General features: G+C 44.7%; 1 protein-coding gene across 2 annotated transcripts in view; it reads left to right on the top strand.

Annotated features, from left to right (window-relative positions):
- Nucleotides 1-14,903: 14,903 nt before the first annotated feature.
- Nucleotides 14,904-26,143, top strand: part of LOC112225600 (integrin beta-5) — a 93,548-nt gene continuing 82,308 nt past the window's right edge. The window contains exons 1-8 of one of the 2 annotated variants that reach the window (XM_024389692.2): nucleotides 14,904-15,543; nucleotides 16,234-16,319; nucleotides 16,754-16,961; nucleotides 17,249-17,498; nucleotides 18,347-18,515; nucleotides 19,929-20,090; nucleotides 22,253-22,348; nucleotides 22,663-22,752. In XM_024389692.2, the coding sequence (XP_024245460.1) occupies nucleotides 15,462-15,543; nucleotides 16,234-16,319; nucleotides 16,754-16,961; nucleotides 17,249-17,498; nucleotides 18,347-18,515; nucleotides 19,929-20,090; nucleotides 22,253-22,348; nucleotides 22,663-22,752 (1,143 nt within the window). In that variant the 5' untranslated portion in view covers nucleotides 14,904-15,461. The remainder of the gene's footprint in view (nucleotides 15,544-16,233; nucleotides 16,320-16,753; nucleotides 16,962-17,248; nucleotides 17,499-18,346; nucleotides 18,516-19,928; nucleotides 20,091-22,252; nucleotides 22,349-22,662; nucleotides 22,753-26,143) is intronic. The other variant, XM_024389693.2, reaches the window with a different exon arrangement.

Below are 26,143 nucleotides of genomic sequence, written 5' to 3'. Positions count from 1 at the left end.
GGACGGCATGAGAGAGCCCCAGTAAGCCAGTGACTCAGCCCCTGTAATAGGGTTAGAGGCAGAGAATCCCAGTGGAAAGAGGGGAACCGGCCAGGCAGAGACAGCAAGGGCGGTTCGTTGCTCCAGAGCCTTTCCGTTCACCTTCCCACTCCTGGGCCAGACTACACTCAATCATATGACCCACTGAAGAGATGAGTCTTCAGTAAAGACTTAAAGGTTGAGACCGAGTTTGCGTCTCTGACATGGGTAGGCAGACCGTTCCATAAAAATGGAGCTCTATAGGAGAAAGCCCTGCCTCCAGCTGTTTGCTTAGAAATTCTAGGGACAATTAGGAGGCCTGCGTCTTGTGACCGTAGCGTATGTGTAGGTATGTACGGCAGGACCAAATCAGAGAGATAGGTAGGAGCAAGCCCATGTAATGCTTTGTAGGTTAGCAGTAAAAACTTGAAATCAGCCCTTGCTTTGACAGGAAGCCAGTGTAGAGAGGCTAGTACTGGAGTAATATGATCAAATTTTTTGGTTCTAGTCAGGATTCTAGCAGCCGTATTTAGCACCAACTGAAGTTTATTTAGTGCTTTATCCGGGTAGCCGGAAAGTAGAGCATTGCAGTAGTCTAACCTAGAAGTGACAAAAGCATGGATTAATTTTTCTGCATCATTTTTGGACAGAACGTTTCTGATTTTTGCAATGTTACGTAGATGGAAAAAAGCTGTCCTTGAAATGGTCTTTATATGTTCTTCAAAAGAGAGATCAGGGTCCAGAGTAACGCCGAGGTCCTTCACAGTTTTATTTGAGACGACTGTACAACCATTAAGATTAATTGTCAGATTCAACAGAAGATCTCTTTGTTTCTTGGGACCTAGAACAAGCATCTCTGTTTTGTCCGAGTTTAAAAGTAGAAAGTTTGCAGCCATCCACTTCCTTATGTCTGAAACACATGCTTCTAGCAAGGGCAATTTTGGGGCTTCACCATGTTTCATTGAAATGTACAGCTGTGTGTCATCCGCATAGCAGTGAAAGTTAACATTATGTTTTCGAATAACATCCCCAAGAGGTAAAATATATAGTGAAAGCAATAGTGGTCCTAAAACGGAACCTTGAGGAACACCGAGATTTACAGTTGATTTGTCAGAGGACAAACCATTCACAGAGACAAACTGATATCTTTCCGACAGATAAGATCTAAACCAGGCCAGAACTTGTCCGTGTAGACCAATTTGGGTTTCCAATCTCTCCAAAAGAATGTGGTGATCGATGGTATCAAAAGCAGCATTAAGGTCTAGGAGCACGAGGACAGATGCAGAGCCTCGGTCCGATGCCATTAAAATGTAATTTACCACCTTCACAAGTGCCGTCTCAGTGCTATGATGGGGTCTAAAACCAGACTGAAGCATTTCGTATACATTGTTTGTCTTCAGGAAGGCAGTAAGTTGCTGCGCAACAGCCTTTTCTAACATTTTTGAGAGGAATGGAAGATTCGATATAGGCAAATAATTTTTTATATTTTCTGGGTCAAGGTTTGGCTTTTTCAAGAGAGGCTTTATTACCGCCACATTTAGTGAGTTTGGTACACATCCGGTGGATAGAGAGCCGTTTATTATGTTCAACATAGGAGGGCCAAGCACAGGAAGCAGCTCTTTCAGTAGTTTAGTTGGAATAGGGTCCAGTATGCAGCTTGAAGGTTTAGAGGCCATGATTATTTTCATCATTGTGTCAAGAGATATATTACTAAAACACTTGAGCGTCTCTCTTGATCCTAGGTCCTGGGAGAGTTGTGCAGACTCAGGACAACTGAGCTTTGAAGGAATACGCAGATTTAAAGAGGAGTCCGTAATTTGCTTTCTAATAATCATAATCTTTTCCTCAAAGAAGTTCATGAATTTATCACTGCTAAAGTGAAAGTCATCCTCTCTTGGGGAATGCTGCTTTTTAGTTAGCTTTGCGACAGTATCAAAAAGGAATTTCGGATTGTTCTTATTTTCCTCAATTAAGTTAGAAAAATAGGATGATCGAGCAGCAGTAATGGCTCTTCGAGTACTGCACGGTACTGTCTTTCCAAGGTAGTCGGAAGACTTCCAGTTTGGTGTGGCGCCATTTCCGTTCCAATTTTCTGGAAGCTTGCTTCAGAGCTCGGGTATTTTCTGTGTACCAGGGAGCTAGTTTCTTATGAGAAATGTTTTTAGTTTTTAGGGGTGCAACTGCATCTAGGGTATTGCGCAAGGTTAAATTGAGTTCCTCAGTTAGGTGGTTAACTGATTTTTGTCCTCTGGCGTCCTTGGGTAGACAGAGGGAATCTGGAAGGACATCAAGGAATCTTTGTGTTGTCTGTGAATTTATAGCACGACTTTTGCTGTTCCTTGGTTGGGGTCTGAGCAGATTATTTGTTGCAATTGCAAACGTAATAAAATGGTGGTCCGATAGTCCAGGATTATGAGGAAAACATTAAGATCCACAACATTTATTCCATGGGACAAAACTAGGTCCAGCGTATGACTGTGACAGTGAGTGGGTCCAGAGACATGTTGGACAAAACCCACTGAGTCGATGATGGCTCCGAAAGCCTTTTGGAGTGGGTCTGTGGACTTTTCCATGTGAATATTAAAGTCACCAAAGATTAGAATATTATCTGCTATGACTACAAGGTCCGATAGGAATTCAGGGAACTCAGTGAGGAACGCTGTATATGGCCCAGGAGGCCTGTAAACAGTAGCTATAAAAAGTGATTGAGTAGGCTGCATAGATTTCATGACTAGAAGCTCAAAAGACGAAAATGTCATTTTTTTTGTGTAAATTGAAATTTGCTATCGTAAATGTTAGCAACACCTCCGCCTTTGCGGGATGCACGGGGATATGGTCACTAGTGTAGCCAGGAGGTGAGGCCTCATTTAACATAGTAAATTCATCAGGCTTAAGGCATGTTTCAGTCAGGCCAATCACATCAAGATTATGATCAGTGATTAGTTCATTGACTATAATTGCCTTTGAAGTAAGGGATCTAACATTAAGTAGCCCTATTTTGAGATGTGAGGTATCATGATCTCTTTCAATACTGACAGGAATGGAGATGGTCTTTATCCTAGTGAGATTGCTAAGGCGAACACCGCCATGTTTAGTTTTGCCCAACCTAGGTCGAGGCACAGACACGGTCTCAATGGTGATAGCTGAGCTGACTACACTGACTGTGCTAGTGGCAGACTCCACTATGCTGGCAGGCTGGCTAACAGCCTGCTGCCTGGCCTGCACCCTATTTCATTGTGGAGCTAGAGGAGTTAGAGCCCTGTCTATGTTGGTAGATAAGATGAGAGCACCCCTCCAGCTAGGATGGAGTCCGTCACTCCTCAGCAGGTCAGGCTTGGTCCTGTTTGTGGGTGAGTCCCAGAAAGAGGGCCAATTATCTACAAATTCTATCTTTTGGGAGGGGCAGAAAACAGTTTTCAACCACCGATTGAGTTGTGAGACTCTGCTGTAGAGCTCATCACTCCCCCTAACTGGGAGGGGGCCAGAGACAATTACTCGATGCCGACACATCTTTCTAGCTGATTTACACGCTGAAGCTATGTTTCGCTTGGTGACCTCTGACTGTTTCATCCTAACATCTACTCTCTACACTCGCCAGTTTTAGCTTTAGCCAGCACCATCTTCAGATTAGCCTTAACGTCGGTAGCCCTGCCCCCTGGTAAACAGTGTATGATCGCTGGATGATTCGTTTTAAGTCTAATACTGCGGGTAATGGAGTCGCCAATGACTAGAGCAGGGGTGTCAAACTCAAATACCCAGTGGGCCAAAATGTAAAACCTGAACAAAGTCACGGGCCAACATTGAACAAATTAACCTTTTAATATGGACCCAAACAAGTTTTGCTTTAACATTGAATATGGAACAAGCATCGCTTATTACCATACAATATATAATTTAATTGTGGAGACATGCAAAATCGAATTTCAAATGAAAAAACACATCAATGGCATTCATTTATTAAATAAATAAAATTTAAATAAAAATTGTATGCCTCTTTTCTATTTGCAGCCTTCTGATTTAAATACCAAAATAAACTTTTTCCACTGGCTAATAATTTTACAAATAAAATGATAATAAATCAATCAACCATTCAAGCCCATGCCTTGTAGCAAGAAAAAGTGCATAAAGAAAACGTTAATTATTGCACACTGGTCTAATCTGATGTGCCCAAGCCAGATACCTGGCATCTCTTCTTGGATGCTAGTTCATCAATGTCTGGGCTCAAGCTCTGAGCTGAAGAAATCTTCAGTATCGAGCGAAGATGTTCATCAGTCAGACGTCTCCTGTGAGTTGTTTTGGTCATCTTCATCGAGGAGAAAAGTTGCTCGCATAGATAAGTGCTGCCGAACATGGAGAGCATCTGAGCAGCTTGGGTGCGGAGCTGAGGCATTGTGTCAGGGATGAACCGTGGAAACTGTGCGGCGCCCACAGCATCATACTTTGACTTCAGCGTGTCGTTGCACTGGAGTTCAATCAGCTCCATTTGGATGTTGGTTGGTGCATTTTCCACATCAACTGCGAAGGGATTACTAAGCAGTTCAAACTTGCATTTCTGGGCATCGAAGTCGGCAAATCGCCGGCTAAACTCAGCGGCGAGAACACTGAGTTTTTCAGCAAACTGTGCGCATGGGAACACGGCGGTAGAGATCTGCGCTTTTATGGATTGGCAGCAGGGAAAATGGCAAGGGTTTCCTTGCAGCATCTGATTCTCCCACAGGCACAGTTTAGTTTTGAAGGCCCTCACTGCAGCGTACATGTCTGTGATGATGCGCCCCCGCCCCTGAAGCTGCAGGTTCAGCGCATCGAGATGGCTCGAGATGTCACAGAGAAAGGCCAGCTCACACAGGAACTTTTGCTCCCGGAGCTCTGCTGTATCCTTCTCTTTGGTTTCCAGGAATTGACATATTTCCTCACGCAGCTCGAAACATCTGTTCAGTACTTTTCCTCTGCTTAGCCATCTCACCTCTGTGTGTAAGATACGGCACGTCTGCGTATTCCAAACCACACTCCTCCAGAAAAGATTTAAACTGGCGGTGATTTAGACCTTTGGCTCTTATAAAGTTAACTACCTGTGTTACTGTGGTCATAACATGTTCCATCTTTAGGGCTTTGGCACACAGTGCTTCCTGATGTATGATGCAGTGGTAAACAGTTCTCTTCCCGCATCTTCTCCCGAACCATGCCCACCAGTCCACTCTTTTTACCGCACATCGCTGGCGCACCATCTGTCGTTAATCCAACGAGTTTATCCCACGGCAGCTTTATTTCAGTTACACATTTGGAAACCTCCTCAAAGATTTCCTTTCCTGTGGTTGTGCCATGCATTGATTTGAATCCTAATAGCTCCTCCGTAACACACAGATTTGAGTCCACTCCACGGATGAAGACTGACAGCTGAGCAGTATCAGATGCGTCGCAGCTCTCATCCACAGCGAGGGAGAACGCAACAAAATCTTTTCCCTTTTCCATCAGCTGGTCATACAGATTGGTGGCAAGATCACATGTGCGATCAGCTACTGTGTTCCTGCTCAGGCTCACGTTTGAAAATGCTTGTTTTTTCACTGGGCATACGAGGTCACAAACCTTCATCATGCACTTTTTCATGAACCCTCCCTCATTAAAGGGCCGGGCTGATTTTGCGATCTCTGCTGCCACTATATAACTAGCCTTTACAGCAGCCTCGCTTTGTGATGTGGCTTTTTTAAACATATTCTGTTGTGAAACCAAACTTCTTTTCATCTCCTCTACTTTCTGGCTCCTTTGAGTCATGTCCAGGTCCTTGTATTTGTCATGGTGTTTCGTTTCATAGTGTCGTCTAATGTTGTACTCCTTACTTACAGCCACGTTGACTCCACAAACAAGACAAACAGGTTTGTCTTTTACATATGTAAACAGATATTCTGCCTCCCACTTGTCCAGAAAGCTCCTGTTTTCTGCCTTTCTTTTCGCCATTTTTGGGAAGGGTTAGCTCGCTGACAGTTGTAGCGTCTATGTTGCTATGACTACTGTCACAGAGGAGAGAGCATTTCTGGGTCCTGTCCTGATTGGCGCGCGAAAACAGCAGAGCATTATGGGATTCGAGTATTAGTGGTGAATGCGCTGTATAATACCGGCGGGCCAGCTCTAGAGATTAACACATGTAATATAAACATGGCAGATGAGATCTGGGTGAGAGTCAGCGAACCACAAACTGTATAAATCAAGGCTGTGTGGATGTACTACAGTCAAAAAAATGAAAAATGTATAAACAGAAAAGTTACAAAACCAGAGTGAGGCCCCGTACACACATATACAGTCTAGATAGTATGCTGCTTCTTTTTCTTCTGTTTGATTGCAGACGGTGTCATCTTGGCCTTTGTAATTTGGTATTGTCTCGCGGGCCAAATATAATTACCCCGCGGGCCAAATTTGGCCCACGGGCCAGAGTTTGACACCCATGGACTAGAGTTTTCAATTTGTCAGAGCTAATGGTGGGAAGCTTCGGCGTCTCAGACCCCGTAACGAGAGGAGTAGAGACCAGAGAAGACTCGGCCTCTGACTCCGACTCGCTGCTTAATGGGGAAAACAGGTTGAAAGTTTCTGTCGGCTGAATGAGTGACACCGGTTGAGCGTTCCTACAGCATTTCCTTCCAGAAACCGTGAGAAAGTTGTCCGGCTGCGGGGACTGTGCCAGGGGATTTATACTACTATCTGTACTTACTGGTGGCACAGACGCTGTTTCATCCTTTCCTACACTGAAATTACCCTTGCCTAACGATTGCGTCTGAAGCTGGGCTTGTAGCACAGCTATCCTCGCCGTAAGGCGAGTACAGCGACTGCAATTAGAAGGCATCATGTTAATGTTACTACTTAGCTTCGGCTGTTGGAGGTCCTGACGAATCGTGTCCAGATAAAGCGTCCGGAGTGAAAAAGTTGAGGGGAAAAAAATATACATATAAAAACGGTAATTAAAAAGTAAAAACCGTAAAGTTGTCAGGTAGCAAAATAGGTTGGCAACAAAACGCACAGCAACTCGAAAACAAGTCTGCAAGTTGTGACCGGAAATGACGTCAACATACATAGGAGGAAGAGCGGAGGAGGAGGTGGAGGAGGAGGGGGAGGAGTAGTAGTAGGAGGAGGGGGAGGAGTAGGAGGGGGAGGAGTAGGAGGAGGGGGAGGAGAGGAGGAGGAAGGAGAGTAAGAGGGGGAGGAGTAGTAGTAGGAGGGGGAGGAGTAGGAGGAAGAGGGGAGGAGGAGGTGGAGTAGGAGGGAGAGGAGGAGGAGGGGAGGAGTAGTAGGAGGAGGAGGGGGAGGAGGAGTAGTAGAAGGAAGAGGGGAGGAGGAGGTGGAGTAGGAGGGAGAGGAGGCAGAGGAGGAGGGGAGGAGGAGGAGTAGTTGTAGGAGGAGGGGGAGGAGGAGGAGGGGAGGAGGAGGTGGAGTAGGAGGGAGAGGAGGAGGAGGAGAGGGGGGGAGAGGAGGGTAGGAGAAGAAGGATTAGTATGAGGAGGAGGATAGGGAGGCGGAGGGGAAGAAGAAGCAGGAGGAGTAGACAGTAGTCGTGGAAGGAGTAGGAGAGGGAGGAGGAGGAGGCGTAGTAGTAGGAGGAGGAGTAGTAGACAGTAGTAGTAGAAGAGGAGAGGAAGTAGGAGGTGGAGTAGACAATAGGAGAAGGAGAAGGTGTAGGAGGGGGAGGACGAAGAGGAAGAGGAGTAGACAGTAGGAGGAGGAGGAGCCGGAGTAGTAGTAGTAGACAGTAGTAGTAGACAGTAGTAGTAGTAGACAGTAGTCGTAGACAGTAGTAGTAGTAGTAGTAGCGGTAGTAGTAGTAGTAGCGGTAGCAGTAGTAGTAGTAGCAATAGTAGTAGAAGAAGAAGTAGTGGTAGTAGTAGTAGCAGTAGTAGTAGTAGCGGTAGTAGTAGTTGTAGTAGCAGTAGTAGTAGAAGTAGTAGTAGTAGTAGCAGTAGTAGTAGTAGTAGTAGACAGTAGTAGTAGAAGTAGTAATAGTAGTAGTAGCGGTAGAAATAGTAGTAGTACTAGTAGTAGTAATAGACAGTAGTAGTAGTAGAAGTAGTAGTAGTAGATGGTAGTAGTAGTAGAAGTAGTAGTAGTAGTAGTAGACATTAGTAGTAGAAGTAGAAGTAGTAGTTGTAGTAGCAGTAGTAGTAGTAGTTGTAGTAGTAGTAGTGGTAGTAGTAGACAGTAGTAGACAGTAGTAGCAGTAGAAGTAGTAGTAGAATTAGTAGTAGTAGCAGTAGACAGTAGTAGTTGTAGTAGTAGCAGTAGTAGTAGTACTGGTAGTAGTAGTAGTAGTAGACAGTAGTAGTAGTAGTAGTAGTAGTAGACAGTAGTAGGTGTGGTAGCAGTAGAAGTAGTAGTAGAAGTAGTAGTTGTTGTAATAGTAGCAGTAGTAGTAGTTGTAGTAGCGGTAGTAGTACTAGTAGTAGGAGTAGGAGGAGGACTTTATTAATCCCACGAAGGGACATTGATTTCATCACAACAGCATCAAAGTTGTTTTGCTTCAGCTTCCTTGTTTCTTTATTTTGATACAACCATGTTATTTTGTTCCTCTTCCCAACAACATGAAAGAGGATCTAAATCTGTTCAACTGTTCAGGGCACAGAGGAGTCCAGACAGTCTACCACCAGGTGGCAGCAGGAACAGTGCCGCAGTTCAGGGCCTGTCAGCCTCAGCAGCCCTTCACTACCCCAGCAGTGGGCTGTCTAGTCAGCCTATAGGACAGCTTCCAGTCAGCCTGTGGTGATACCAGTGGCGGCCATATTGCCACAGAGGATTCTCCAGGCCGACAGGACGGGCACTGCACCTAGGTCCAGCTGATGTCTCAGCTGTGGGAGGAAGGAGGGTGGCAGGATGGCAACAGCAGTAGTTTGATGGTGTGTAAGGACCCGTCAGTCCAGGCTAGATTCTCTCTGGATATGGAGCTGGAGATGCAGAGCCTGTCTGCCATCCATGACCAATATGAGTCCATGGTCATCTCCATGTCCATGCACGACCAGACGGCAGACTTCCCCATGTTTGACCAGGAGACTCCTCCAGAGAACTATAGTTTCAACAGCACTAGGATGGAGTGTAACAACAGGGGTGCAACTTTGGTTTTAGAAGTGGGGAGACATTATTATTATTATAAAAATGTATGTCAGATAAACACTCCAAACAGCCTACCCGACCTCTCTGAGGAGTACGCATGGTCCTAAAGCACACCAGTGCCTCGCTTGTATCACATTCCATTGATAAAACCTGGGGGGGACCCATCCCCAGTGAAAGTTGCACCACTGTGTAACAACACCACCAACACCAGCATCAACACCAGCCAGTCAGCGGAGCCGGACTGTGACGACTCACTGTCACTCGTGGTCACCAAGGGAAGCACTGAGCAGCCCAGAGGAGCAGAGGAGGCGGTGCCACCTGAAGGCAGTATAGTGTCTTCCTGCACAGGAGACTGCAGCGAGTACTGTGATTGGATTTACGACAACTGCCCCGGGATCCTAGCTAATGAGGAGGAGGCCTCGAGGTACGAGCCAGCAAATAACAATGTTAACTATCACAGTGTTATGGATTAGGATGGGATTGTTTTCATGTATAAAGCAAGTAAATGAGGGGACACCTGATTCAAACGAGACACCCCCACTAGGCGAAACCAAGATGGATCAGTCTCAGTGCACACCAGACTCCACCAGAAGGTGCCGCAGGTCCTGAAGGTGGACGACAGAGAGATGAGATAGGTCCTGTCGGGTACCCCTCGACCAGCTCAGACCCCTGTCTGTCGACTCCCAGAGGATCACCTCGGGGACCATCTACATCCACCCTACAGTTGAGCATCCTCTAGTACCCCTCCTTCCTCTCAGTACATTTAGGGTTGTACTACGCAGTCAGATAATTGACGAGTCTTTGGGAAATGCTCTGTCTGGGTAGGTATATTAATGAATTAAAGAATGAATGGATGAATAAATAAATAAATAAATAAATGAATCGAGTTGGCTGTTGTTGAAATGTTATTCTTTCTATCCTCCAGCGCCTCAGATAGGAGATCCCAGTAGTTGCAGGGGATAGGTAGGGGATATTCGCGTAGAGGACGTCAGTATAGGTGGTGAAGAAGAGGGAGAGTTAAACAGACTGGTGTCCCAGTCTCTTTCATCGATTCTTGGGACAGGAGGGTCCTATAGGGGAAAGGTCCAGTGGTCCACCTGGAGACTGAGGGAAGCAGGTCTGGGAAGGCAGTCATCCTCCTCCCAAAGCAGCCTGTGGCCAACCGGGGGGCCAGGTAACGAGACCTATTCACTCATTCATCCATGGACATGTTGAATGAATAAACATGCAATGCGTTGCACTATGGTGTTCCACAGTGTTCTCAGAGCTGGTTCAGATCCACCTGGATTTACTAACTCTCACACTCAACAGGTGGAACCAAAGACCACAACTCCAGCGAGGCATGGTACAAGGCAGCGGAGGACCGTGGGCCTGAAGGTGGGGCACTGAAGGAAGGAGGTCTGGCTGTGGTCGTGGAGGAGGGTGAAAATGGCAAGTATTTGGGTAGTGGAAAAAGCTGCATGATGGACAGAAGATTTTCCATACACAGATGTTTGAGTTTCAAGTGTTTCAAAGTGCATCGTTTGGGATTGGGTCGTAGTTCAGTATTTGACTGAATATAGCTGAATTTGATGTTTCGGTAACACTACCTATCGGTAGCTACATAAGGACTTCATAACACATTCATAAGAAGTGTTTAAACATGAACTTATATTTTCCTCTAGGAGTCATTAGGGAAAGGGAGAAGGATCAGAGCTCCTTCCTATGCCTACCCTGTGATGTAACGGAGGTAAGCCTCAGTATGAGACAATGTCTCTTACTCAATTAATCTTTTCTCAATTCCTTGAGACTGTTTTGGAGAATGTCCAAGGTCCCTCCCCTTTGGCCTTCTCCAATTCTGTCTGAAAGGAAGCAAGGAGATAGGATGTGAGGAATCAAGTAAAGAATGGAATTGGGAAAGTGTGAGTAATGTGACCACCAGAGAGCAGCAGATCCTAATAAAAGTTCACTGCCTGTCCGATTTTACAGGGAGAAGTAATGCTCTTGTTTGAGAACTATCAGGCATCTGAAGTGAGCAACAACCTCAGTGTAGACTGAAACTACATAACTGTTGTTACACAAAGATGTCAACATAATTACAACTAGATCAATAGCAGAAAGACTTTTGTATTACAAGGGCTTTAACCCTCCACATGAACGAATGGACTACATGTCAATGTTTTCACCTACGTTCTCTGTTCCTGTAGAGTTGCCAAAGTGACCATGAGTGGTCCAAAGGTGGCTGAGAGTGCAGTGCGTGAGATGGACGGGTACAGTATGCCGGGACAAACTGTGCAGGTCGTTCACATTCACTGACCCAGCAACACTGGGACCCCGGGTCAGAGTCAGGGCCAGGGGCCAAACCCAACAGCAGCAGTCAGGTTCCACAGCCAGCACAAAGACAGGGCTATCTGGAGACGCCCCAGGCCCCCAAGACTACAAGACAACACCTTTGTTTTTAAACACAGGTTACTATATTTATTGTCAATTTTGATTCATTTGAATGAGGTAAGCAACTCATCCACTATGTTTAGTTTACTATGATACACAGGCTATACCACCTGTTTTCAAGTCCATTCCCTCATTTTTCACTCCTCTGACATGCAGCAATGATTAATAATGGTGTAATAGCCTACAGTTCTCTTGACATTTTGTTTTATTTATTATGATAGGCTGTTTTACCAGTACGCCTTACTTTCACCCCTGCACATCTCTCATCATCGTGTATGTTCTCGCACGTCTCTGTCTATGGCCAGCAGGTGGCGCAAGCTTCCAGGTTTTTGTTTTTTGTTGATCACCGAATACTTGACGAAATATTCGACTGAGCCATTCTAGTGAGGTGTGAACCGTTGGGGTATCAATGCATATGTAAAAGGGGTGCTGATTACATGTGCTCCCTGGATAATGAGGATTCACTGTACACACGCTCTATCGTATCACTTAACAGAGATCACATCACATGACTGCGGACTGTGCTCAATAAGGCAATTAGGTTATATATTGACTAAGCAGAGACAGTTTTTGTGGAAGACATTATACTGTATAGCTTAATTCTCACTTTATACCATCAATAGACTGGGCCAAGAGCCTAATTCAATATCCTCAATAAGCCTATTTCCTCAAATGGCAGTCACAGCCCTAAATGTGAAATGTATGGTGACCTTACTGCTGTTACAGTAGCATACTGCCTATTCTTTGTTGACTTTTGTAGGTCAATATCATGGATTTGTGTGTCAGCTACCAAGGTTTCAATGCAATGTGTTAAAGCAGGGTTGTCAAACTCATTCCATGGAGGGCCAAGAGGCTGCTGGTTTTTGTTTTTCCTTTCATTTAAAACCTAGACAACCAGGTGAGGGGAGTTCCTTAGTGACCTTAATTAATCAATAAAGTACAAGGGATGAGCGAAAACCCAGAGACACCCGGCCCTCTGTGGAATGAGTTTGACAGGTATGTTACACGCTGATCACACCGACTGACTGCGTTGTGTGCACCAGCCATGCAAAATAATTTTAGACATACATGTTAAAGGCCCTGCATGGTCAATCTGTGTCTGAATTGGCCATGCAATATTTACAGTGAATCGGCCTCTGCAGGGCATTTATACTTCTTACGTTTCACGGAGCAGCGTGGAAGTTGTCAAGGAAGGGAGTTTGTGTTTATACAGGACCTCCTGCCCTCACCTACCATCAACCAATCATGTCAATGCAGAGCTATACGGAGCCCTCCGCAATGTTACAAAATTTGAGAAGTGCATGACGATGCGGAGATGCGTGCCTCCGAAGGCTTCGCAATTGCGTCACACCATCCATATGGTGGCTCCAACCACATTGTCAGTTCAATCATAAATTGGCTCTTACATATTGCATTCTAAAAATATTCAGACCCCTTGACTTTTTCCACATTTTGTTACTTTACAGCCTTATGCTAAAATGTATTAAATTGTTTTTTTTCCCTCATCAATCTACACACAATACCCCAGAATGACAAAGCAAAAACAAGGTTTTAGAATTTAAAAAATATATTTTAGAATAAGGGCTGTGACATAACAAAATGAGAAAAAGTCAAGGGATGTGAATACTTCTGAATGCATGGTATATGGAGCCTTCCGCATTGTCACAAATGTGGGTTTTTACGTTTACATAAGTATTCAGACCTTTTACTCAGTACTTTGTTGAAGCACCTTTGGCAGCGACTATAGCCTGGAGTCTTTTGGGTATGGCGCTACAAGCTTGGCACACCTGTATTTGGGGAGTTTCTCCCATTCTTCTCTGCAGATCCTCTCAAGCTCTGTCAGGTTGGATGGGGAACATCGCTGCACAGCTATTTCCAGGTCTCTCCAGAGATGTTTGATCAGGTTCAAGTCCAGGCTCTGAGTGGGCCACTCAAGGACATTTAGAGACTTGTCCCAAAGCCACTCCTGCGTTGTCTTGGCTGTGTGCTTAGGGTCGTTGTCCTATTGGAAGGTGAATCTTTGCCCCAATCTGAGGTCCTGAGTGCTCTGGAGCAGGTTTTCATCAAGGATCTCTCTGTACTTTGCTCAGTTCATCTTTTCCTCAATCCTTACTGGTCTCCCAGTCCCTGCCGCTGAAAAATATCCCCACAGCAGGATTCTGCCACCATCATGCTTCACTGTAGGGATCGTGACAGATTTCCTCCAGATATGACGCTTGGCATTCAGGCCAAAGAGTTGAATCTTAGTTTCGTCAAACCAGAGAATCTTGTTTCTCATGGTCTGAGTCTTTAGGTGCCTTTTGGCAAACTCCAAGCAGGCTGTCAAGTGCATTTTACTGAGGAGTGGCTTCCTTCCGCCATAAAGGCCTGGTTGGTGGAGAGGCTGTAGAGATGGTTGTCCTTCTGGAAGATTCTCCCATCTCCACATAGGAACTCAGGAGCTCTGTCAGAGTGACCATCGGGTTCTTGGTCACCTCCCTGACCAAGGCCCTTCTCCCTCGATTGCTCAGTTTGGCCGGCCAACCAGGTCTAGGAAGAGTCTTGGTGGTTCTAATCTACTTCCATCTAAGAATGATGGAGGCCACTGTATAGGGAGCACTCCGCATTGTCATGAATTTGGGAGGCGATGCGGTACGGAGCTGAATTTGGCCTCTGCATGCCTCTGGAGGCTACGCAATTGCATTACACCCTCCGTACGGAACCTCCGACCACATTTTCAGATCGAGCATAAATGGGCTTTTATTAAAAAATGTCATCCTAACTGCTCTCACATGTCAACGAGCGTCTGCATAGCCAGGCGCTAAAATAGAACTTGGTTCTATTTGAGACACCTGAAGCACTGTCAGGCCTGCGTTACCCATCCCCTCGTTGTTTTTTATGACCATATACCAATGTGGGTGATTGAAAGATGATTGAGGTTCACATTCCAGTCCAGTTGGTTGCAGTAAAGCATCTTAAAGTTGGTTGCCCAACCGCCATATAAAATCCACAGAAGAAGAAGAGGACAACTACGAGAGATTACTAGAAACTGACTAGGTGTGGATTAATTGTAGGAGTAGAGAATTAAAAAAAAATAATACTTTTTACATTTTAGGTAAAATAACAACACAATTTTTATATTCAAGGACAAATTATCTAGCAACAGCAAGCTAGCTGGCTAAATGTCCATGAATGTTTCGACCTGACCAAAATAATATAGCTGGTTCAGAGTTCGTTTTGATATTTCAACCTGTGTCCTGAGCGAGTCTGGTGGAGATAGACAACGCGAGCTGGTGTGGAATGGTAAACAAAGAAAGGGGTTAACGGATACCCCCCCCCCCTTATTTGGAAATGTGCGGAGACTCAACCCACCAGCGGCAAGTGGGCGGAGTCTCCAACTGGCAAAGCGTTGAACACAGCAGGGGACTGAAGAACAAACTTGTTGGGTAGGGGTAAACTATTCTCGTGAGCTGGAATTCTATTCTACATTTAAGCCAAACTTGTACCTACATTTAATTTTATCAAGGGAATTGTTACACACCAAATAAGGGGTTATAACGGATGGGAAAGTATTGGAAAACAAGAGCCAAGGATGTCGGCTATGGGTGAACTACGGACAACATGATAGGCTGGCTCTGCATAACTATTTGCAAAAATCACAGCTCTTGACTCTGAACCCAGTATTTAAAAAATATTGTTTTGTTTCTGTTATGTGGAATACTTCTGTGGGACAATGAATTGCAATGTTTGTTTAGAGGCCGCGTAACATTGTCGGGCCAATTCGCTTTGCTGGAGTTTAAATGTGACAAAGACTTGTTCACTACTCTGCACCGACGAGAGGACAGAACGTGGATCTATCGAAAGGTTCGACTGTAGACTTTAGTGCCACAAACGTTCCAGAAAACTTATCGAAACGAGACTTTTGAATAACTTTCCAATACGAGGAAATTATGTGGAACCCGTGGCAGTTGTTGTACCGTACAGCTCTTGGCTGCATGATTCTGGAAATATTTATTCACAATGTTGCACAAGGTAAGATCGTTTTTCTTAAATGTTTTGATACCCAGTTTTCGCGAAACTTGTCTTGTAATGGTCTATAATGGCAGTATTCCACGGGAAAGTGCTGACTAGTTTTGGTTTTAGAAGGCAATCGCACCATACGTGTATTAACATCTGGTCAGTTGTTACAGTAGCCGCGAATATCCTGCAACAATGTTGCCATATACACTAGAAAACCACAAAAGGGTAACGTTATTTAGTGTTTAGTCTTTCTCTTTGAAATGTTTGAGAGTATTGTCATGTTGCATTGAAGTATAAATCATATTTAGTAGAAAGAGGAGGAAGGGAGGCCACAATAGTACATGTTGGTAAGGTCCACAATAGTACATGTTGGTAGACAGAAAGTGCTCTTTGTTAAAAGGGGTAAATTGTTCATCAAAAAGAAAGGAGGACCAAGGCACTATGTTTCACTCTATGTTTCACTCTGACGCGTAAGAAATCATTCAAGACTAAATTGTAATTTGCCATATCCTACCTGCGCGCTTTAGCACGAATCAAACTGAATGTAATGTGTCAAATAGTAGGCTATTGTATTACATCGTTTATTAGACTGTGACTTTAATACATATGTCCTGAGTTTCATTGGCTAGTAATCAAATGTCATGAATGATCAAATAGAATCTCTGGAATAATGTTGGTAACTTTGACTTTTTCTACTTTCAGGTCTGAATGTGTGTATGAGTGGCAGCGCTCTGTCTTGTGAAGAATGCCTCATCATCCATCCAAGCTGTGCCTGGTGTGCACAAGAGGTAGGGCAAGTGCCACATTCCTCCAACTTGTTGGGTTTATGATGCACCACGTGGTGACAGTAGTAATCCTCACACTACATTTCTAAATGTGGCATACTGAACCAAATAGCTGGCTGAGTGTGCGTGAGGTGAGGACTCTCATATGGTTAATATTCTATATTCTATATACTCAGGAGTGATGATGGCATGTTGTTTCAAAGAGCCAAAACATGTCAGTGTACCAGTGCAGTTCTGGAACCATTGTTGATCTCTGTTTATAGTGGAGTGTCTACATACCTCCTGTTATAGAGGACCTAGAACTAAACGAATAATATAAAAGATTCCCACCTCCTCTATTTTCCCTTACCATACTCAACAGAAGCCAGGTCTGAGTCAGACCAGTGTGCTAACTCTACACGGGATTACAGGCGCTATTTGTTTTGTTCTTCCGTCAGAAGTTTGGCAGTGCAAGGACCCTGATGTCGCGGTGTGACCTGCGTCAGAACCTGCAGAAGAGGGGCTGTGAAGCCCATCATATGGAGAGTCCCCGTAGCAGCACCAAGGTAGTGAAGAGCGAACCCCTCAGCTCCAAAGGCTCCGGGCCTACCCAGTATGATGTCATCCAGATCATGCCCCAGAAGATCTCCCTCAGTCTCCGACCAGGTAATCCTCCAGTCCTAGCATAGTAGTCCAGTTGGTTTGTTTCATGTATGGCATGAAAACAGGGGAAGTTACCCACTTTACATGCAATATAAGGTAAGCCTAGTTCACCATCTCAGACCACAATGTGCTGCCAAGGCAACAGAGTTTGAACCTAAGGATTTGGAGAGTCCTGAGCTGTACGAGAAAAAAAACAACGTAAAAAGGCAACCTAGCAGAACAATTTGTGTGCTGATTGATTTGTCAGCCTACTAAAGCAATGACACGTTATCCATATCCCCTCCCACAAGGTGACCAGACATCATTCAAAGTGCAGGTGCGTCAAGTGGAGGACTACCCAGTGGACCTGTACTACCTGATGGACCTGTCTCTGTCCATGAAGGATGACCTGGACACCATCAGGAACCTGGGGACCAAACTGGCCGATGAGATGAGGAAACTCACCAGCAACTTCAGACTGGGCTTCGGATCCTTTGTCGACAAGAACATGTCCCCCTTCTCCTACACGGCCCGCAAGTACCAGGACAACCCCTGCAATGGGTGAGGACTCAGAAAGGGCACTACTGCTACTGACTTACAGTAGCATGGTCATGGGTTTGGGTGTAGGATTGAGAATCAAAAAGGAGGATTGCAGTTTAATTTTGGGTCCATGTTGTGACTGTGGTTTTTGCTGTGCAAGTGCAGATTTCTATTTTTTACTAAGAAACTGTCACCAACAGACACAAAATGGACACTGTCCTCATACTGTAAGGTTAGTGATTCTGAGGCTTGTTGTGGATGATGATGGCAGGCTGAAAGGGACCAGACATCACACACACACCACATTTTCCCCGAGGTGAGATTAAAGCTGCACTAACTTACTGACATCATCACACATCACTTCCCAGTTAGGTTATTCCCTGGGTCCTGCGTGTGGACTGTGTGTGTCGCAGTCAAAGAGCCAGTACTGCTGGAAAACATTAAAGGCGCAGAGGACAGATCATAACATCTGGGCCTCTCGTCCTTAACACAGCCCTGCCCTCTTCCCCCTTGCAAAAACAAGCTATACAAATGACTCAAATTCAGGATCTGTGTTTCCTCCAGGATGAAGGGTGTGTTAGAATGTCCCAGAGGTCTTCCTCTTGGGGAAACTGTTTTATTTACATTACGTACACATCCTCAATGTAGCCAACAGACCTAGGTTGAAACAGTATTTCAAATAGTTTGCCTGAAGGAGAGCCTGTGTGGATGTGCCAGATGGGCAGGGTTGGCACTTTTGGGACCATTTAATTGGTTCCATTTGGGACAGACAAGCTCAATTGAACGCAGAAAAACAATGCCAGGTCGGTTACATGCATAGCATCCTCTATGTAGTTAAACATTTTATTTAAAACTTTCTCTCTCCACAGATACAAACTGTTCCCCAGCTGTGTCCCCTCCTTCGGGTTCCGCCACCTCCTCTCCTTGACTGACAAAGTGGATCGCTTCAACGAGGAAGTACAGAAACAGATGGTGTCTCGCAACAGGGACGCTCCGGAGGGAGGCTTCGATGCCATCCTGCAGGCTGCCGTCTGTAAGGTGAGCTGAGGCCACGGTGCGACTAAAGGGACGTGACTGACTGGCATGTCAACCTATAACCCTAACCTTAACCCTAACCAATCAGGACCAGGTCTGCTGTAAGTTAAGTCCTTTTAGTTTTTTCCCTGTAAGCTGTCAGTCAGACAGACATGGTGGATTTAGGCCCTGGTAGTGTTCATTGGCACACACAATGGAAAACTCAAATGAGCATTTCTTATTGGACAAGTCTAGGTAGGTCCTTCCTGTTCCCGGTTAGTTTTTTTTTTTACTGTTGGCCTAATTAACCCAAGTCACAAACACTATTGACCAGGGGGTTGAACAGGAATTGTAGTCTGGTGCAGCTGTTTAAATAAGGAGATAACTGACTCACTAACAGAGAAACAGGCCCAGTCATATCCCAGTGTTGGGCTGTTGTCTGAACAGGAGTTAATTGTTTTTACTGGAAGAGAATGTCTCCCTTCCCTCCCAGCTCTACCATGTAATTGGGTGTAGCACCTTGGATTGGACAGTTTGGTGGTTGGTCAAAACTTTTTTGATATCTTTGTTTCACTTACTGTGAATGATGAATAATTTGCATTGTTGACCAATTGAAGAATATTCAGCTATATGTACCTCTTTGTTCCCCTGTAAAAATAAACACAAGGGGTTCCCTTCAAGGAACGTAAATAGCAAATGGGCATGGTAACATGCTGAACTACAACTCCAGCCAAAACACATTTGAAGTATGGCATAGCTGAATATGACAGGGATGCATCTAGCATGCTGTTCAAAAAGACTGTGTGCCAACTCACATCTCTTTCTTTTGTGTACTGTGGCACATAATGTACTGAGTTGGGCATCACATGGGTGCCTTTATATGCCTACACACTGGTGAAAGGTCAGGTTTGTTTAGTGTCATGCCATTACTCATCACTGTGTTGAGACTAATGCGCTCTCTGCTTCTGTGCTCTTTTGTTGGCCTCTGCTTCCCGTTGACAATGGCCTTGTTCTGGATAAAACACTTGTGTTACCCTCCTTGTTTATCTGTGGGTCAGTGGTTGTCAAGCTGGTGGAAAGTGATAGGGTTTTCCTTTCCTGTTCTTAGTGAAGTGATATTGTTTCATAGGGTCTGGAACTGTTACTCTCTGTATAGCTGAGAGGTTGTGTTGTTGTGCCAAGGTCTTTTTCAAACTCTTTCTAGAACAGTTATATCTCAAATAAATTCCATAAACAATTTCTCAATAACTATCTAGGATCAGTTGGGGAACACGCCTCTTTTTTGTTATTAAGCCTGCATGTTCACATCTGTTTTGATCTCACGGACTTATCCCCTCTGCATTTACACATAGCCTACTATGGAGGGGACTAATGTAGACCCAAGTAAGGTGTCTCTAAGACTTTCAGTGATGTGGCCATCTCCTTTCCCCTGTGCAGGAGAGGATAGGCTGGAGGAAGGAGGCCTTCCACCTGCTGGTGTTTGCCACAGACGATGTGCCTCACCTGGCCTTGGACGGTAAGCTGGGAGGGCTGGTCCAGCCCCATGATGGGGAGTGCCACATGAATGAGAAGAATGAGTACAGTGGCTCCACCAACATGGTAAGACAAGAGTCATGGTTACCATAGATCTACAACATCACTGTCATTATATCATGGTTACCATAGAGCTACAACATCACTGTCATTATAACATGGTTACCATAGAGCTATAACATCACTGTCATTATAACATGGTTACTATAGAGCTATAACATCACTGTCATAACATGGTTACCATAGAGCTATAACATCACTGTCATTGTAACATGGTTACTATAGAGCTATAACATTACTGTCATTATAACATGGTTACTATAGTGCTATAACATCACTGAGATCATTATAACATGGTTACTCTAGAGCTAGGACATCACTGACATCATTATAACATGGTAACTCTAGAGCTAGGACATCACTGACATCATTATAACATGGTTACCCTAGAGCTAGGACATCACTGACATCATTATAACATGGTTACTCTAGAGCTAGGACATCACTGGCATCATTATAACATGGTTAGTATAGTGCTATAACATCACTGACATCATTATAACATGGTTACTCCCAAGCTAGAACGTCATTGACATCATTGTCCCATGGTTAGTATAGTGCTATAACATCACTGACATCATTATAACAAGGTTACCCTAGAGCTAGAACATCACTGGCATCATTATAGCATGGTTACTCTAGAGCTAGAACATCAATGACATCATTATAACATGGTTATTATCCACATTGCCATTGTGATATATTGCTTGGGTTATTCAATAGATATTGAAATTCTCTACTCAAGCGGCACCTCTCAAGAATGGACTTTGCTTTGAGGTAAAGATAACTTCTCAGGCGCATTTTCCGCCGCTGGTCTGATTCTTTGACGACCAGAGCCGAGCTATATTTCTAAAAGGAAGAATGCAGTGTATTCTTTGAAGTATACTGGTTTGCTGAGTCTGCCTGGCTCTGCTTCCGCTGGAGCTCCTGCTTACTGTATTGGGAACTCACTTCATGTCTTATTGCAGCTGCTTATCTCCTGACAGCCATAGGAAGTGCAAGTTAAAAGCTGTAATTATCTCAGGGAAAGTTCACATAGAAGTTAATTTAGACAACAGTTGAGAGCAACAGGCTGAGAGCTCAGCAATGGTCCCATGTGGCTCAGTTGGTCGAGCATGGCACTTGCAACGCCAGCGTTGTGGGTTTGATTCCCACAGGGGACAAGTACGATAATGCATGCACTCACTACTGTAAGTCGCTGTGGATAAGAAATTACTAGAATGTTAAATGTCTTGAGAGAGGACATAAAGACATTCTAAACGCCATGCTAAACAGATCATTTTTTTCATTTAGTTTGATTTAAACAAAGATATATTCATCCACACAGTTTGAGTTTACATAGCTATCGCTATTTGTCCAAAGAGCTAATGTAATGAAAACATAATTAACATCATGTGAATTTCAATCAATCCAACTCAATAATATGAAAATTGGTTAAGTGAATAAAAATATTCTGGTATTCGGGTGGTTTCTCCCGGAATCGCTAAATGTTTCTATAGTTATTTGCTCTGTGTCATTGGATGCTTTGGGCATTGTAGTCATGTTACATCTGATCGCATTAAGTTCAGTGGAGGTACTCCAACACAAATCCAAAGAATTCACCATCTGTGGATCCTCAGCAACAGGCTAAGTAGGTTTCTCCTCTCTCATCTGATTGTGGGACGAAAGGAATACGCACTTCCTAGAACAGAGCTCTGTTTTTCAGGGAAACCGTTGAACTGGAGAAGGTGCAGAGGCAAATGTTTGTCACAGTCCATTTGAAGTGTAACTCTCACTGTTGATTGTCATAGTGTACATCCAAATCAAAGGCTTACTGAAGCCAAAAATCTCAAATCTGATTGTGAGAAAGTGATTATTTATTCAATGCTTAAACATTTTCACTCATTCATACCTTCACCATAGCGAACATTTGACTTAAGTGGAAGTTAGGATTCACATTTTAATGCACAACTCTAGTGCAGAGCTGTAAGTTCATAGGTCTAAACCACTTCAGTGTTCTTTGTCCTTTCTGCTGGCGAGAAAGGAAATGTCAGGGGACACTAACGTAAACACTACACTGGAATCAGGGGAGAAATCGCTTCTCTTCACTAACTTCCTGACGGGGTGAGATGGAAGCTAACCTATTGAACTTTAAAGAAATGTCTCTAACATAAGATTTGTCTCTGTAGGACTACCCCTCTCTGGCTCTTCTGGGAGAGAAGCTGGCTGCAAACAACATCTATCTCATCTTCGCTGTGACAAAAAGGCTGTATGTCATTTACAAGGTATATTTTTTTTATTGAATTGTATGTTCAGTATTGAGATTAGCTGTGTGTTTGGTGTTTATGGTGTGTACAGTTCGGTGTGTACAGTTCGGTGTGTACAGTTCGGTGTGTACAGTTCGGTGTGTACAGTTCGGTATGTACAGTTCGGTATGTACTGTTTGGTGTGTACAGTTCGGTGTGTACAGTTCGGTGTGTACAGTTCGGTGTGTACAGTTCGGTATGTACAGTTCGGTATGTATAGGGGCCTTTATTGTGTGAATTCCTGCAAATATTTGTTTATTTAATAACATTTCTTCTATCTTGTGTTTATGCAGAATTTCACAGCACTGATACCTGGAACCACAGTGGAGATTCTGGATCAGGACTCCAAGAACATCATACAACTCATCGTTAACGCCTACAATGTAAGTAAAGGAGGGTTCTCTTCCATTTGGAGCACAGATTGTGTATGCTTTAGAAGAAAAGAGTCTCAGCTGTCCTCTTTTGAAATGGATGTTGGTTGAAAACATTTTGAAACTGAGCAAAAAAGACAGGTATTCCCTGAACGTGTTGTTTTTCCTTTTTGTGCCCTACTGAACATGACCCTGGTCTCTAGAGGAGAAGAGGAAGTATTGAATGTTCATGTTTCAGCATTAGAGATGGATACTCTCACCCAGCCCTTCTCTTTAGTGTGGGGTTCTGGGGGTTTACTTCTGTCACATGCTACAGCCCTGTGTCTGTAACTCTGCACTAGTCTAGCACTTTATGGTCACAGAACAAGAAGCAGGTTTATGGCCCAAATCCTGAGACTGAGACCCTCCTGTTACTCAAATCAAATCAAAATCAAATTTTATTTGTCACATACACATGGTTAGCAGATGTTAATGCGAGTGTAGCGAAATGCTTGTGCTTCTAGTTCCGACAATGCAGTAATAACGAGCAAGTAATCTAACTAACAATTCCAACAAAAAAAAGAAAACTACTGTCATACACAGTGTAAGGGGATAAAGAATATGTACATAAAGATATATGAATGAGTGATGGTACAGAGCAGCATAGGCAAGATACAGTAGATGATATCGAGTACAGTATATACATATGAGATAAGTATGTAAACCAAGTGGCATAGTTAAAGTGGCTAGTGATACATGTATTACATAAGGATGCAGTCGATGATATAGAGTACAGTATCAACGTATGCATATGAGATGAACAATGTAGGGTAAGTAACATTATATAAGGTAGCATTGTTTAAAGTGGCTAGAGATATATTTACATCATTTCCCATCAATTCCCATGATTAAAGTGGCTGGAGTAGAGTCAGTGTCATTGACAGTGTGTTGGCAGTAGCCACTCAATGTTAGTGGTGGCTGTTTAACAGTCTGATGGCCTTGAGATAGAAGCTGTTTTTCAGTCTCTCGGTCCCAGCTTTGATGCACCTGTACTGACCTCGCCTTCTGGATGGCAGCGGGGTGAACAGGCAGTGGCTCGGGTGGTTGATGTCCTTGATGATCTTTATGGCCTTCCTGTAGCATCGGGTGGTGTAGGTGTCCTGGAGGGCAGGTAGTTTGCCCCTGGTGATGCGTTGTGCAGACCTCACTACCCTCTGGAGAGCCTTACGGTTGAGGGCGGTGCAGTTGCCATACCAGGCGGTGATACAGCCCGCCAGGATGCTCTCGATTGTGCATCTGTAGAAGTTTGTGAGTGCTTTTGGTGACAAGCCAAATTTCTTCAGCCTCCTGAGGTTGAAGAGGCGCTGCTGCGCCTTCCTCACGATGCTGTCTGTGTGAGTGGACCAATTCAGTTTGTCTGTGATGTGTATGCCGAGGAACTTAACTTGCTACCCTCTCCACTACTGTTCCATCGATGTGGATGCGGGGTGTTCCCTCTGCTGTTTCCTGAAGTCCACAATCATCTCCTTAGTTTTGTTGACGTTGAGTGTGAGGTTATTTTCCTGACACCACACTCCGAGGGCCCTCACCTCCTCCCTGTAGGCCGTCTCGTCGTTGTTGGTAATCAAGCCTACCACTGTTGTGTCGTCCGCAAACTTGATGATTGAGTTGGAGGCGTGCATGGCCACGCAGTCGTGGGTGAACAGGGAGTACAGGAGAGGGCTCAGAACGCACCCTTGTGGGGCCCCAGTGTTGAGGATCAGCGGGGAGGAGATGTTGTTGCCTACCCTCACCACCTGGGGGCGGCCCGTCAGGAAGTCCAGTACCCAGTTGCACAGGGCGGGGTCGAGACCCAGGGTCTCGAGCTTGATGACGAGCTTGGAGGGTACTATGGTGTTGAATGCCGAGCTGTAGTCGATGAACAGCATTCTCACATAGGTATTCCTCTTGTCCAGATGAGTTAGGGCAGTGTGCAGTGTGGTTGAGATTGCATCGTCTGTGGACCTATTTGGGCGGTAAGCAAATTGGAGTGGGTCAAGGGTGTCAGGTAGGGTGGAGGTGATATGGTCCTTGACTAGTCTCTCAAAGCACTTCATGATGACGGATGTGAGTGCTACGGGCGGTAGTCGTTTAGCTCAGTTACCTTAGCTTTCTTGGGAACAGGAACAATGGTGGCCCTCTTGAAGCATGTGGGAACAGCAGACTGGTATAGGGATTGATTGAATATGTCCGTAAACACAACGGCCAGCTGGTCTGCGCATGCTCTGAGGGCGCGGCTGGGGATGCCGTCTGGGCCTGCAGCCTTGCGAGGGTTAACACGTTTAAATGTCTTACTCACTTCGGCTGCAGTGAAGGAGAGACCGCATGTTTCCGTTGCAGGCCGTGTCAGTGGCACTGTATTGTCCTCAAAGCGGGCAAAAAAGTTATTTAGTCTGCCTGGGAGCAAGACATCCTGGTCCATGACTGGGCTGGGTTTCTTCCTGTAGTCCGTGATTGACTGTAGACCCTGCCACATACCTCTTGTGTCTGAGCCGTTGAGATTCTACTTTGTCTCTGTACTGGCGCTTAGCTTGTTTGATAGCCTTGCGGAGGGAATAGCTGCACTGTTTGTATTCAGTCATGTTACCAGACACCTTGCCCTGATTAAAAGCAGTGGTTCGTGCCTTCAGTTTCACACGAATGCTGCCATCAATCCATGGTTTCTGGTTAGGGAATGTTTTAATCGTTGCTATGGGAACAACATCTTCAACGCACGTTCTAATGAACTCGCACACCGTATCAGCGTATTCGTCAATGTTGTTGTCTGACGCAATACGAAACATCTCCCAGTCCACGTGATGGAAGCAGTCTTGGAGTGTGGGGTCAGCTTGGTCGGACCAGCGTTGGACAGACCTCAGCGTGGGAGCTTCTTGTTTTAGTTTCTGTCTGTAGGCAGGGATCAACAAAATGGAGTCGTGGTCAGCTTTTCCGAAAGGGGGCGGGGCAGGGCCTTATATGCGTCGCGGAAGTTAGAGTAACAATGATCCAGGGTCTTTCCACCCCTGGTTGCGCAATCGATATGCTGATAAAATTTAGGGAGTCTTGTTTTCAGATTAGCCTTGTTAAAATCCCCAGCTACAATGAATGCAGCCTCCGGATAAATCGTTTCCAGTTTGCAGAGAGTTAAATAAAGTTCGTTCAGAGCCATCGATGTGTCTGCTTGGGGGGGATATATACGGCTGTGATTATAATCGAAGAGAATTCTCTTGGTAGATAATGCTCTTGGTAGATAATGCAATACATTTGATTGTGAGGAATTCTAAATCAGGTGAACAGAAGGATTTGAGTTCCTGTATGTTTCTTTCATCACACCATGTCACGCTGGCCATAAGACATACGCCCCCGCCCGTCTTCTTACCAGAAAGATGTTTGTTTCTGTCGGCGC

The sequence above is a fragment of the Oncorhynchus tshawytscha genome, linkage group LG26 (genome assembly GCF_018296145.1).
Source record: "Oncorhynchus tshawytscha isolate Ot180627B linkage group LG26, Otsh_v2.0, whole genome shotgun sequence".
Lineage (NCBI taxonomy): Eukaryota > Metazoa > Chordata > Actinopteri > Salmoniformes > Salmonidae > Oncorhynchus > Oncorhynchus tshawytscha.
Note: the sequence above shows the minus strand (reverse complement) of the source record. Positions and strands in the feature narration are given on the sequence as shown.